Source organism: Bos indicus, chromosome 12 (assembly GCF_029378745.1).
Source record: "Bos indicus isolate NIAB-ARS_2022 breed Sahiwal x Tharparkar chromosome 12, NIAB-ARS_B.indTharparkar_mat_pri_1.0, whole genome shotgun sequence".
In the NCBI taxonomy this organism is placed as follows: Eukaryota; Metazoa; Chordata; class Mammalia; order Artiodactyla; family Bovidae; genus Bos; species Bos indicus.
This window is the reverse complement of record NC_091771.1, coordinates 78335674-78348740: the sequence shown is the minus strand read 5'-3', so window position 1 is coordinate 78348740 and position 13067 is coordinate 78335674. Positions and strand designations below refer to the sequence as shown.

The following is a 13067-nucleotide window of genomic DNA, read 5'->3' as shown; positions in this document are numbered from 1 at the left end:
AGTATTGGAGTTTCAGCTTCAACATCAGTCCTTCTAATGATGGCAGTGTGAAAAGTAGATGTTTACTTTAAGGGGATACCAGATTGCCTGGGGTCCTCAGGTTTCCTGGGGAGCCCCCACAATAGGGGCCTCACCCCGCAGGGGCCCTGATTGCGGCCACTGCATCCCGGTGCCCTCTCGGGGGCACCCCACTCCCTGTAGATAGGTGCGTGCGTATGGCATTCAGAGGGGTTTCGAGAGTGGGTCTCAGGGTGAATGTTGTTCTTCATCGGGTTTGTACCGACTAGGAGATGAGTTGGAAATAGCCCCCTCTGACACTGCCCTGTGGAGTCTCCTGGCTCACGCCGCCTTTAAGGTAATTCCGAGTGAGCCACCCAGCCCCTTCTGTTCAGGTCCTGATCAGAGCTCTCCAGGGAGACTCTAGTAGGGGCTCCTCGGTCCTGGGTGGGGCATCCTAGGTGGGAGGGACCCACAGGGTCATCCCTGGGCTCTGCTTGGCCTTGAATCCCCCTTGGGGAGTTCCTGGCTGGCAGAGGTGGTGAGGGGACACCGGCTCCCCAGGATTTAGGGCTGCCACCCAGTTCCATGGGCTTCCTGGTGGCTCAGCTGATAAAGAATCCACCTGCAATGCAGGAGACCTGGGTGTGATTCCTGGGTTGGGAGGGTCCCCTGGAGAATGGAAAGGCTACCCACTCCAGTATTCTGGCCTGGAGAATCCCACGGACTCTGTTGTCCATGGGGTCGCAAAGAGTTGGATATGACTGAGTGGCTTCCACTCACTTTTCACTGGCTCCATGAAGTCAAGTGTTCGGCAGCACCCCAAGGCCTTAGCCACCTGCTTGGTAACCCTGGGAGCTCCGAGTTTCCAGCCCGCACTGCAGCTGTGGCTGCAGACCAGAGCTGAATGGGCATTGGACGGCTTTGCTGGTGGTTGAAACGGAAGAAGGGAGCAGAGGGTGTGGACGAAGAGGTGCACAGAAGCCCCCTCCCTGGGGAAGGCAGAGACTAGGGCCTGCCTGGAGCTCTCGGCCTCCCGGAGGGGAGGGTTCCGGGCTGAGGCTGCCGGGGCCCTGTGGTCAGAGCAGGCGTGGGCCACACATCATATCACAGATGCCCGTGGTTTCTCATCCTCGGGGGAGTCATGCCGGCCCCGTGTCTTGTGTTTGCAGCTGAAGGAGAAGAGCCAGGCGTGCGGAGGAAACCTGGGCTCCATCGAGGAGCTGCGCGGGGCCATCTACCTGGCGGAGGAGGCCTGCCCCGGCATCTCGGACACCATGGTGGCCCAGCTGGTGCAGCGGCTGCAGAGGTGAGTGGCGTCTGTGCCCAGTGCCCTCAGGCCGGGGCTGGCTGCAGAACCGGGGAAGGGAGGGGGTTCTGTCCTCGAGAAATCGGTTACGGGTGAACCGTGTGCATCTGGACTCTGCTGGCAGGGCCCAGAGAGCTCTGTGGTTGTGGCGCTTGTCTCATAAGCACCGGATGGCATTGGGGGCCGCGGGGGCGGGTGCTCTGAGCTTTCCACATGCAGCCTTGTGCCCAGCTGGAGGGGTGTGGTCCTGAGCCTGGCATCTGTAACTCCTTGTTTGGATTTGTGCTTTAAATTAAGTCAGGGGTCCAGAAACCCCAGAGGTTGGGGCTCAGCGAGAGTGGACACAGCTGTGTTCTTTCTGGGCGGGTGGCTGTACGGGTTCTCGGTTCTGTCTCGTGCCCAGAAGCCCTGTGGTGCTGGCAGGGAGCCCCGTCTCTGGCAGCCTGCTGGGGGGTGGAGTTGGGGGCGTCCTGTCCTCGCCAGCGGCCCTGGTGGCACGCCTTCCTCAGTGAGGAGGAGGCGGGACTACCCATCTGGCCCCCGCCCGCTCCCCTGAGCTTGCTTGTTGGGGAGTCTCCCTGTGGAAGAGGTCACAGAAGCGCAGTCCCCGGGGCTGCTGCAGAGCGCGGGGGGTGGACCGCCCCGCAGCTCTGTGAGCCGAGCTCTCCTCCACACCCAAACCCTTTTCTTTTCCCCGCAAAACACCGGGCAGGTCACTGCTCTGAGGTTCACCTTCCAGGTGAAGTGTCCGGGCTGCCAAGCTCTCCCTAGAGGTTGGCCGGGCCTCCATGGGAATCAGGAGCATCTCAGATCTGTCCTGAGATGTCGGCTGGATGGCATGTGAAGTTTGGGGTGTGCATGGTCACTGCTACCACATGGAAGTGGTCATGAAGGAGCTGCCCGAGTCCCCCAAAGGGGGCATCAGAGAAAACCTCAGTGCTGACCCTTCAGGTTGGTTCTCCGGAACTCTGGCTCCCTCGTGAAAACATTCCAACTTCCTAACCTGCTCTCATGTTCAGGCTGGAGGGAAGACTGTTTACTTGGCCACCATCAATTTTGAGGCAGTTGAGGGAATCCAGTATGGTGTTTGGGTAACTTCCCCCCTCCTGCCACTTTTGATACTAAGAGATTACAGAAATAGAGGAAAATAGAATTAAACAGTCGCCCATATGCTTACCCAGACACCCTTGTTTTTCCCCAGGTTTGTGTCTCCATTCAGTGTGTGTGTGCAATTACATTTCTAACATGGCTTTGTTAAAATTATTGAACATTTTATCCTATAGTAATGTCACGTAGACTTTGCCCTAGTTAATTAATAATGGTCCATCTTTCTGATTTCTCTGGTCCTGCTTCATACCGGCTCTTATTTCTCATTTGAAAGATTCTTCGAGTCAAACAAATAGAACCAAACCAGAAACCAGTGTTGGCTTTGGTTCCCTGCGTCTGTGGTGCCCCTCTGAGAAGTGAGGTTTTCCACGCTGTCCTGGACCGCCTGAGGAGGTTACCAGCGTTGCCTGTGCGTGACTCTGTTTCCCAGCAGCTCCAGGCCCAGAGGCTGTGGCCTGTGTGGCTTTAATTGATCCCCGTGTCTGTTCCCTTCCTGTAGTTGCTGACACAGGTGATCTGTCCTAGTTCTGTTCAATAGAAAGATGGTGTGAGGCACGTGTGTGGCTTTAAATTTTCTAGTAGCCACATTATTTAAAAAAAAAAAAAAGGCTTTAAGAAAGTGAAGTTGGCGTTAACAGTGTAGTCCTTAGCGCACTGCGTCTGCCTCTTGTTTCATCATGCAGTCAGCACAGAGGCCTTTCCCCTTGTAGGGCTGAGTCTCAGGAGCAGCTGTGTGTTTCACACTTTACGGCACGTGTCACTGGGAGCTCCCTGCATCTCGATGCCGGCGTCAGCGTCGAGTGTGACCGTATGTAACACAGGATAACATGGGTTTAAGTGCCCACCGTCTGCATTACGGTTAGCATTTTATTCCCCGTCCTCCCCAGTTCTCTCTTGTCCTCCTCCTCCTAATATTTCCTTATTTATTTGGCTGTGCTGGGTCTTTGTTCCGGCCGCAGGATCTTTAGCTGTGGTCTGTGAACTTCTGGTTGCAGCGTGTGGGATCTGGTTCCCTATCCAGGGATGGAACCTCGGCCCCCCCGTGTTGGGAGCACAGAGTCTTAACCCCTGGACCAGCAGGGAAGTCCCCTTCTTCCTCCTCTGATGTGGGACTCTGCCCCAGCCCTTGGCTGGCCTCGCTCCCGGCGGTCCCCGTCTGGGTCTCCGAGCTCTCTCCGTGTTGTCCCCCATCCAGAGGCACGGCCGTCCACAGCGGCCTGGTCGTGGCTGATGCCCCAGACCGAGTTTCCCACCCTCTGTGTCATTCCAGTTGGGTCACCGAGGAAACAGGAAGGGCCGGCTTCTGTCTGAAGCATTTTGAAAGGTTTCTGTATGTTTTACTTTGAGTTAATGTGTGGGTCCTTTGGTGCAGCGTCAATTCTCCCATGAGTTCAGTCGCTCAGTCGTGTCCGACTCTTTGTGACCCCATAGACTGCAGCACGCCAGGCCTCCCTGTCCATCACCAACTCCCAGAGTTTACTCAAACTCATGTCCATCGAGTCGGTGATGGCATCGAACCATCTCATCCTCTCTTGTCCCCTTCCCCTCCTGCCTTCAATCTTTCCCAGCTTCAGGGTCTTTTCCAATGAGTCATCTCTTCGCATGAGGTGGCCAAAGTACTGGAGTTTCAGCTTTAGCATCATTCCTTCCAAAGAAATCTCAGGACTGATCTCCTTTAGAATGGACTGGTTGGATCTCCTTGCAGTCCAAGGGACTCTCAAGAGTCTTCTCCAACACCACAGTTCAAAAGCATCAATTCTTCTGCGCTCAGCTTTCTTTACAGTCTAACTCTCACATCCATACATGACTACTAGGAAAACCATAGCCTTGACTAGATGGACCTTTGTTGGCAAAGTAATGTCTCTACTTTTTAATATTCTATCTAGGTTGGTCCTAACTTTCCTTCCAAGGAGTAAGCATCTTTTAATTTCATGGCTGCAGTCACCATCTGCAGTGATTTTCTAATCACTTGTTCCCTGGGCAAGCGTCATGTGTCCTAAATGCTCTTAAAAGAGGACCCGTAATATGGAATGTTTGCAGCAAGTCCCATTAAACTCATCCTCAGCCATCTCCTGTGGTTGGGTCAGCCCGTTGTGAGGCGACTAAGGGAATCTTGGTCATCAAAGGGACCTTGCCCCCATCTTTGTGTCCCAAAGCGAGACCGTGTGCAGAATTCCTGGGGGAGGGGAGCTGTCCCACCATTGAGTCTAGCCACCACCACCATGATTTGTGGGGCGTTGCATCGCTTTCCATTGCTGCATATGAGCCGTGAACCTACCCAGGTTTTTGGATCGTAATATTTGGTCTTTATGTAGAATAAATCGTGTAAAGCCAGACATGTGTAATTTTGTGTATATTTCTTAATCTGTATTTTTCATGTTGCTTAAATATTACTATGATTTGTAATCTGTTTCATTCAGCTCGCTTTTATGTCACCATTTCTTTATTGTTGGACATCAGAATCATTTCCTAATTATTGTAATTACTGAAAATCTAAGAGTTTTAGGAAGCAGATTACATGAACAAGCCATCAATATTTTTATGGCCAAAAAGAGTTCCTTAGACTGATCAAATTGGAATGCATGTGCGCCCTTGGGATCTTACTGTGTCATTGGGTATTATCAATATTTCAATTTTTAAAAAATGATTGTAAGTAAAGGTATATCATTTACCTCTTTATTTGTATCTTTTTTTTCTTTCTCCTGGGACGCTGAACACATTCTAACTTTTAAATTATCTATGAAGTTTTTAGTGTTGGAATTGTGATTTTCGTAGTTTTTATGAATTCTTCATGTCATCCTATAATTAGCTCACTGGTAGCTTGTACCATTAATTAATTTGTTACAACTTGGGGTTGTCTATGAAAACTAGGACTTTGATCATTGCTTGAAGTTTTGCAAATTAATTTTTTTTTTTTTTAATTTAGAGAAAATGACATTGACTTCTGTTTCTTGTTTTGTTTCTTCCCAGATATTCTCTAAGTGGTGGAGGAACTTCATCCCATTGAAATCCCTTTGGCATTTGGGGTTTTGTTTTTCCTTTTATTTTTTTCCTTCTTCACCCTCTTCCTTTTCAAAACTCAACGAGAGCCTTTGCTGACTCCGCTGAAGAGGCGCACCATCGGGGGGCCGTTCCCGCCGCAGGGTCGCTTGTCCAGGGCCCCACAGCCCTTCCCTGCTGGCCTGGGGCCTGATGGACTCCGGATGGGGTGGGGGAAGGCCAGCTCCTCCAAGCGATTATTTTATTATTCTCGTTTTTAATTTTAACCATAGTGCACATATCAAGGAAAGTGTCTTTGAAAACAAAAATAAACCCTGAAATGTATATCTGGGATTATGATAAGGCGACTGAAGAAATGAAACCTCAGGTATCCTGCTTTACGTTGATAAGCACCCCGCCCCCGCCGCGGCCACCCCCACCCCAGGAGATGGAGAAATCGCTCTGGTGGATCAGTGTACAGACTTGTAAATAGCGTCATTTTTACGGAAAACCCTCTCGGCGTGCATAGGAATCACTGTGCACACATCGGCCAAGTGCTTCTGTAGATACCGTCAGTGGAGTAAATATTTGACAGGCCATAACTTGAGTCTATTGCCTTGCCTTTATCACATGTAAATTTTGAATTATGTGACCAGTGATTTGGGTTTTATTTTGTATCTGCAGGGTTTGCCATTAATAATAATTAAATGCCCCTCTTCGGGAACACTCCCTCTGTTTGTACCTCAGCAAATGCAGATTTTTTTCCTCCTGCGTGCCCTACGACCCCTTCGGTACACTTAGAAGTTGATTTTCCTGTTTTCATCGATGGTACTATTTCTTAGTGTTTTAAATGGAAACATATCACGCCTCATGAAGCTTTAAATTATTTCCAGTTTGTCCCCGATGAAGCGTCCTTGTCTCACTTTGGCTGGAGCCGCGCCCGGCCCGTGTCCCGCGCCCGCCGGCCCGTCCTCCCAGTAGGGTTTTCTGTTGCACCTTGTAGTGAAACCTGCATATCATCTTTCGAAACCTCAACGTGTCTGAATGCTTTCACGAATAAATTTTGTAACAGGATTTTTGCACACTCTCCTTGAACGTGACTCTTTAAGAGGGGGCAGTGTACCCGCCATGTGATGTGTGTGTGTGTGTGTGTGTGTGCACTGATGAGGCTCCAGGAAGAAGTGCCCACATTCAAGCTACGGAAATGCCCAGGTCAGCTCCCTATGCAACTTTTAAAAATGGTCCTCTGAAGAGATGGGTGACTGCTCCTGGTTGGTGAAACTGTTCCGTCTTCTGAGTCGTTTGCTTTTTTCCTTCAAGGAGCAGGTGTCTCCCAGTTGGTCAGCCAGCTGTCTGTCCTTTTTTCAGCCCGTGGCAGGGGTCTCTGGGATGGGAGGTTGAGTTCTTGCTGTGATTCTTCACTGATCTGAGTTACGTGTGACATTCTTGTATATTTGTTGATACGAAATCATAGTCGACTCTTGCTGGAGTAGCAGTTCTTGAGGTGGAATCCAAGGCTTTTTGGAAGGAGGGAAGTTACTGGGTAAACTTGAGGACAGGTCAGTTATCTGCAGGCCCAGTGTCCTGGAAGTCACCGGGAGAGACTTCTGAGGGGTGTTTCTTGTTTGTTCGGCAATGGAATGGAACTAGTTTTTAAAACTCTAAAATTGTCATGGTTTTTAAATTAAAAGTAGATTTGGGTTGTTGTTGATTTCTGTAAGGGATACATTTTGGTTAGGAGACATAGAACCACATGCAAATACGTTAAACAGGAAGAATTGGGAGGATTTCATTTTGTGTTTTGGAGAGAGTTATGAGGGGGCTGGCTGTTTCCCTACGTGAGGCATAAGCCACAGGTGAGTTTTGTTCGTGACTGGAGAAAAGCATCAGAGGACGGAGCCGTGTTCCCCTGGGGGGTGCCACTCAGCTGGTCTCGAGAGCCCCGTCACAGCAGCTTTCTGACCTCGAGTTCTTCAGACCCGCATACGGACAGTGGTTTGAAGACCAGACGCTGGCGTGAGCGATGGTGATGCTGACGGGTGGACGGGACTCTGGGCTCGGTGAGGTGGTGCGACCGGTTAGCAGTCGCTGGTGGGCAGCAACGCACGTCTCCCAGGTCAAGCGGCCGACTGCTTTGGGATTTAGTTGGAAATATCTAATGTTGATGGCCTTCTGGAGGAGGGGAAAGGCGCGCTTTGACCAGCTTCGGAAAGTGGGTCCCCTTCCCGTGAGTTCTCCGGCTTGCTTTCTGTAGACAGAGCATCTTGCCGAGTCAAGGGAGCTCGCATTGGTCCACGTCAGGTCCTTTGTTAAAAGACAGGCGCCAGCGCTCCAGCAGGACCCCCTCGGGCCTGTAAATGGCAGGTGGTGGTCAGCCAGATGTGTGAGCTCAGCACTTGAGGTGCATTGAGCGCCACACCGGAGCCTCTGGCAGTCAGCGGGCTGTCTGGCCACCCTGCAGGCGGCAGGGGCGCCCAGTGGAGGGCGGCAGTGGGGGCGGTGGGCCGGCCGTGGCTGGCGGTTCACCCTTGCACAGTTGTGTCTTCTGCATGGGCTGCACCACTGCAGTCTGGGGGCCTCGGCACCGTAACAGCCTTGGGGTTGCCGAGCTGTAACCAAGTGCCGCCCACCTTCCCAACCTGGCGGTCTTGTTCTCCGATGGGTCTTTTGAAGCGTTTTATTCTTTACACGGCATTTTGTACCTTCCTTTTTGGCAAAACATGCGGTCTATTTATAAGCATTTTTATATTTTTTTCCTTCCTTAAAAAAACATGGCTTCTGTATTTCTGCTATAAAATAATGGCAATAACTGGGGAGTGCTGCTGCAAGGTGTGTTCTTAAGCACAGGGTCTGTATCATGCGAGGGTCAATAAAGTTCACAGAAACAAATTGTTTTTGGAATTGTCTTTGTGTGTAGAGCGAATAGACGATGTTTGTGTTGTGGTTCTGCCCCACGCCCCCCAACCCCAGGTCTGCATGTATGAGGTGGTGTCGGGTCCTTGGAGGTAAGTGATGAGGGTGGAGCCCTCAGGACTGAGGTCAGCTCCACAGCGATCCATCACCCTTTCCGCCACCTGGGGAGACGGCCTCTGTGAGCCAGCAAGCGGGCCCCCACCAGACACCCAATCTGCCAAGAGCTTGATCTTGGACTTCAAGCCTCCAAAAACTGTTCAGACAGACTGGTTTTCCTGCTTGTTTATTAAGAAATGTGTTTTATATGCGACCCCTCGATGGTATGTTTAACAGCAGCCTGAATGGGCTGAGGTGGAGGGTGTCCCTGAAACCCAGTGTTTCCAGCAGCTTGGGGGTGGTGTGAATCACCCCCGTGATCTGGACTTGGGTTCTCTTTGACATCGCAGAGGGACGCAGGTAGGTGTGAACAGAAGACTGACCTAGGAGACGACTTCTCCCCAAGTCTTGTAGAGGTGAGTGACCAGGGAGGCTTCTGAAGATGCTCGGGGACTGGGATCAAATGGGTGCTGGTCCTCCCCATCTCGCCCCCTCAGCCCTAAATCTTCCAGAGCCACGACAGGCCTCTTGGAAATATTCTGCTTCCCCAGTTGGGAGAAGCAGATGAAACTTATCAGATTCCAAGTTTTTCCAAAGACGCTGTCTTCGCGAGCGGTTGTCTTCACCCCTTCGTCCCCGCGACCAGCCCCCTCCCCAACCCACCAGCCCGAGAGGTAGTTAAAAGACACGAGACAAGATTGGTTGTTTTGCCTTAAAACTTGAGTGTGCTGGATTGTGGCGTGAGGTATTTTAATTCCCTTTTGTTAGTACTTAAAACGATCTGTACAGATTGTAAGGCAAGTGATTCACACATCTTGAGTTCCTCATCCATTTGTGTGTTTCCGCGTACGCTGGTCACAGCGCCCCCCAAGTTGGGCTCCTGTCGGTGTCTTAGGTGAGGGTTCCCCATCGCCCCCCGCCCCCCACAGGGGCTCAAAAGTATCAAGGGAATGGCGGCCACCTGATTCCCCATGGAGACAGGCAAACGGATTTTGACTGGCGGCCCCAGCGGTCACTGGAGCCCTGTTCCCTGTGTCGTCCGACTATCAAGGATGTGCAATGTCACATGTCCATCCATAGCCCAGGCCTGGGGGTGGTGAGTATCAAAAGGAGGAAAGAATGGTTTGTGAAGACAGGCACGAGAGATATATATATACTACTATGAGTGTGCAGTTCTAAACCACAGTTGCAGGAGGACACAGGTATGATTGTGGGGGAGTACGCACCACAACTCAGAGCCCCTGCACCCACGCCCCAACACAGCACAGACGGCCCTGGCCACTGACATACACGTTCTCATGCTTGTGAAACAGCAAAACACCACGGTTTACTACCCTCCCCCTCGACACGGCACTCGGTACACTTGACAGTCCAGAGAGCTTCTCTCAACAAAAAACAACCCACCACACCTCGTAAATAGCCATCACTTCAACAATTTGGTCAACCTACGCCAAGAAGTAGGTCTGGGAACCAGCGTCTCCCTGGAGCCTGAAGCCCCCAGTGGGATACAAGGATGCTGCAAATTGCTTGTTTTATCAAAGAAGTAAAATCCTACGAATTTCCTATCATTATAAAAGTAGAAAGATTGGGGTGGGGGGGAAACCCAAATCTGAAAATGAGATCATTTGTTAAGACTGTGCCACGTGTATTGCAAACACTGGAAAACCCATTTCGTAAAATGCAGCAACCTAGAAATTAAAAACCCCCCGAGTTTTAAGGAAAAAAAAAAGCACTTGCCCTGTCTTTTGGTTGAACAGAAGTGTTGGTACTGCTTTAAGGGGCAGCCGTGGAGGAAAAAATGTCATTTGGCACTATCTCCATGACAGTGTTTTAATACTGGCACGGGCTGAAGAGAGCCCACCTAGGGGCCAAGACGCTGCCCGCAGCAGAGATGGCGCGGGTGCGGCCCCATGCAGGTGTGAGATACCAGCTGAAAAGACAAGGTTTAAAAAGGGTCCTGTGGGGACAGGTGAGAGTTGCTGCGAAACCATGTTTTTTTGTTTTCCAGACAGGTGTTAATTTTACTAGGCTTCATTAATACAGAAGAGAGGAAACGCCTGCCAAGAGTCACCACGGCTGAAGCAATCCACACGTGTCCCCACCATCAATACACGTGAGATTCCTTGTGACTCGGGGCGTGGGCACGTGAGGCCGAGCTGGTGGCACTTCGGATCACCTCCATCCACCTAGGATGAGAAAGAGAAATAACTGTCAGGGCCTGCGAAAAGGTGCTTGCTTTGTTACAGCTCCTGACCCTTGGCAGTTACTCATAAAGCCACACACAGTCTGCTGGGTAGTCTATTTTAACAGAAAAGATCGCAAATGAACTCCTAGCTCCCAGGTAAAAAAACCAAGGTGGGGGGGTAGGGGGTAAGGGTTCCTCCTGGTACTCCTGAGGAACCCACTTTGAGAACCACTAACTTGGGCACACTCAACCTGCAGAAGTGCCCGAGGTGGGGCTGCATTGCCCACTCCTAATCCTCCTCAGGACAATGGGTGGGGCCCCATCCTGCTTCGAGGGAATACCATTTTATACATTCAAGTATTTGCAGTACAGGGCTGCTGCTGAGCACATCCATCCTCCCCCCACCACCCCCACAACAAAGCCTCTGGTCCGAAACGTCAGTAGTGCCTGATAAGAGAAAACTCGGGGCGGTAGGCCCAGCTTCCTGCCTTTGTGGAGATTAGAGGGCTTAAGAACAAGAAAGTGAAGTTGCTGAGTTGTGTCCAACTTGCGACTCCTAGCCTACCATGCTCCTCCATCCATGAAATTTTCCAGGCAAGAGTACTAGAGCGGGTAGCCATTCCCTTCTCCAGGATCTTCCCCACCCAGAGATCGAACCCCGTCTCCTGGATTGCAGGCAGATGCTTTACCGTCTGAGCCACCAGGGAAGACAGTCCCTAATCCCAGGCTCCTGCCCCTGCCAGGCGATGTTACCCTTGCCATAGCAGCGACATTATCTCAGTTTTCCAACCCAGAATCACATTTGAGGACTGCTAATCCCCGGGCTCACTTTTTAGGCAGTGTTACTTAGGGACCACTGCTCTGGGATGTCTCAGGCACCTTCAACCCTGGTTTTAAACCTCTGTGCTCTTTGCAGCAAGCTAACTTTACTAGGGCTTATGCATGGATCATAACTGGCGCAACGATCAGAAAGCCTTGTGGGCTCACGGCAGTGGGGCCAGGAGAGAAATACCCTAATAGGGGTGGTTTGGCACTGACAACTGCTCTCACAGCCTGTCCCAGAAGACTCAGAACTTGTACTTGAATGTGGGCAAATGAGCTAGCCTGGCTCCTTTTGTTCCATCTCTTGGCTAAAAGGAAGACCACTGCCCCTGGGTCTCTATACCATGGAGCCAGTCTCATTGATCAGGGAACTCTCAGGGGCACTGGGATTTTTTTTTTTCTTCCTCATGTTGTCTTTTGACCTGAAACTTAGCCTTTGGGCCACTAAGGGACTAAGTGGCCCGAAGGACTAAGCTACTTTTGCCATTAACTGAAAAGTTCAAAACCAAAAAGTGTGCCATGCATAGTGTGTGAACAAGCATCCAGGTTAAGAGCTGATGCTTCCAGGGAAACTCACGCTTCTATTATCCCAGGAAAACAGGTGCGTCCTTGCAATGGCCAGAGGGAACCCAGATCTTATGAGATACTTTCATTTTAAAGAAGCGGGTGTCCAGGCTGCAGGTAGCTGCTGCTAGGGTGGCCTTACCGCTCACTTGCTTGGGAGACAGCCCACAGCTCAGAAGTGTCCTGACTGCAGGTGCCCGGACACTTACCTTTCAAACGTGTATTCGCTTTCGGCCCTGAAGTAGTACACGTGGGACTTGAAATGCAGCTTGAACACGTAATCTTTGTGGATGTCCTCAGACTCCGAGGGGATGGTGAGCGAGTAGCCAAGCAGAGGCAGGCTGGCAAGGGGGTGATTGTCCTGGAAAGAGGGTGGGGGGGTGTTTTGGAGAGGCGGCCGCAGGCGTGGAGTTTTAGCTGAGAGGTCCTGGCCTGGATGGGTTAGCTGGACACCAGCGTGTTGGCCACCTGTTAAAGCCATCCCCCGCTCCCTTGTCCAACCGGCAGACAGATGGCCCTTTTCAAGGTGGAAAGCCTCCACTTGGACCTGAGGGGTCTCTGATGGCTGTGCCCTTGCATGGCCTGGCTGGGCGGCTCAAGGGTCAAGTTCTTCATCCTTCCAGAGGAAAGCTGCCTGTCCCCCAAGCACAGAGGGTGCTGGGGGAGACTCCTTCAGCATCCACCCCAGCCACCTACCTGGTGCGATTTGTAGAAGAAGAGGCAGAAGTTCGTGAAGACCACCCACAGCTTCTGCCACCCGTTGCTGTTTTTGAATTTCCTCAGCAGGTTCCCAGACAGCTGATTCTGCAAGACAGGGAGGCCTGGAAGGAGTACAGGTGGGGGCGCCCCTGCTCTGGGCCGTGACCCTGAAAACGGCCTTTCTCCCTGGTAGGGGGCGAAACCCTTGGGAGAGTGACTGTATGAACCTGGTTTAACTTTCCTGTCTCTGGTTGAATGATGTCCTCCAGTAATATCTTGAAGCCCTAACTCCCCACTCCGGTACCTCCCAATGGGACCTTACAGGGAAATAGGGTCATCAGATGTAGAACGAGGAGGATACGGGCCCGTATCCACTATGGCTGACGTCCTCGTGAG

General features: G+C 51.5%; 2 protein-coding genes across 4 annotated transcripts in view; one reads left to right on the top strand and one right to left on the bottom strand.

The window, feature by feature from the left end:
* The window catches only part of STK24 (serine/threonine kinase 24), a 93335-nt gene extending 86869 nt beyond the window's left edge, over positions 1-6466 (top strand). The window contains exons 10-11 of the mRNA XM_070800415.1: positions 1170-1306; positions 5384-6466. Of these exons, the coding sequence (XP_070656516.1) occupies positions 1170-1306; positions 5384-5420 (174 nt within the window). The 3' untranslated portion in view covers positions 5421-6466. The remainder of the gene's footprint in view (positions 1-1169; positions 1307-5383) is intronic.
* Positions 6467-9103: 2637 nt separating this feature from the next.
* The window catches only part of FARP1 (FERM, ARH/RhoGEF and pleckstrin domain protein 1), a 306924-nt gene continuing 302960 nt past the window's right edge, over positions 9104-13067 (bottom strand). For all 3 annotated transcript variants that reach the window (XM_070800413.1, XM_070800410.1, XM_070800414.1), the window contains 3 exons: positions 12669-12776; positions 12182-12333; positions 9104-10587 (listed from right to left, as the gene is read on the bottom strand). In XM_070800413.1, the coding sequence (XP_070656514.1) occupies positions 10506-10587; positions 12182-12333; positions 12669-12776 (342 nt within the window). In that variant the 3' untranslated portion in view covers positions 9104-10505. The remainder of the gene's footprint in view (positions 10588-12181; positions 12334-12668; positions 12777-13067) is intronic.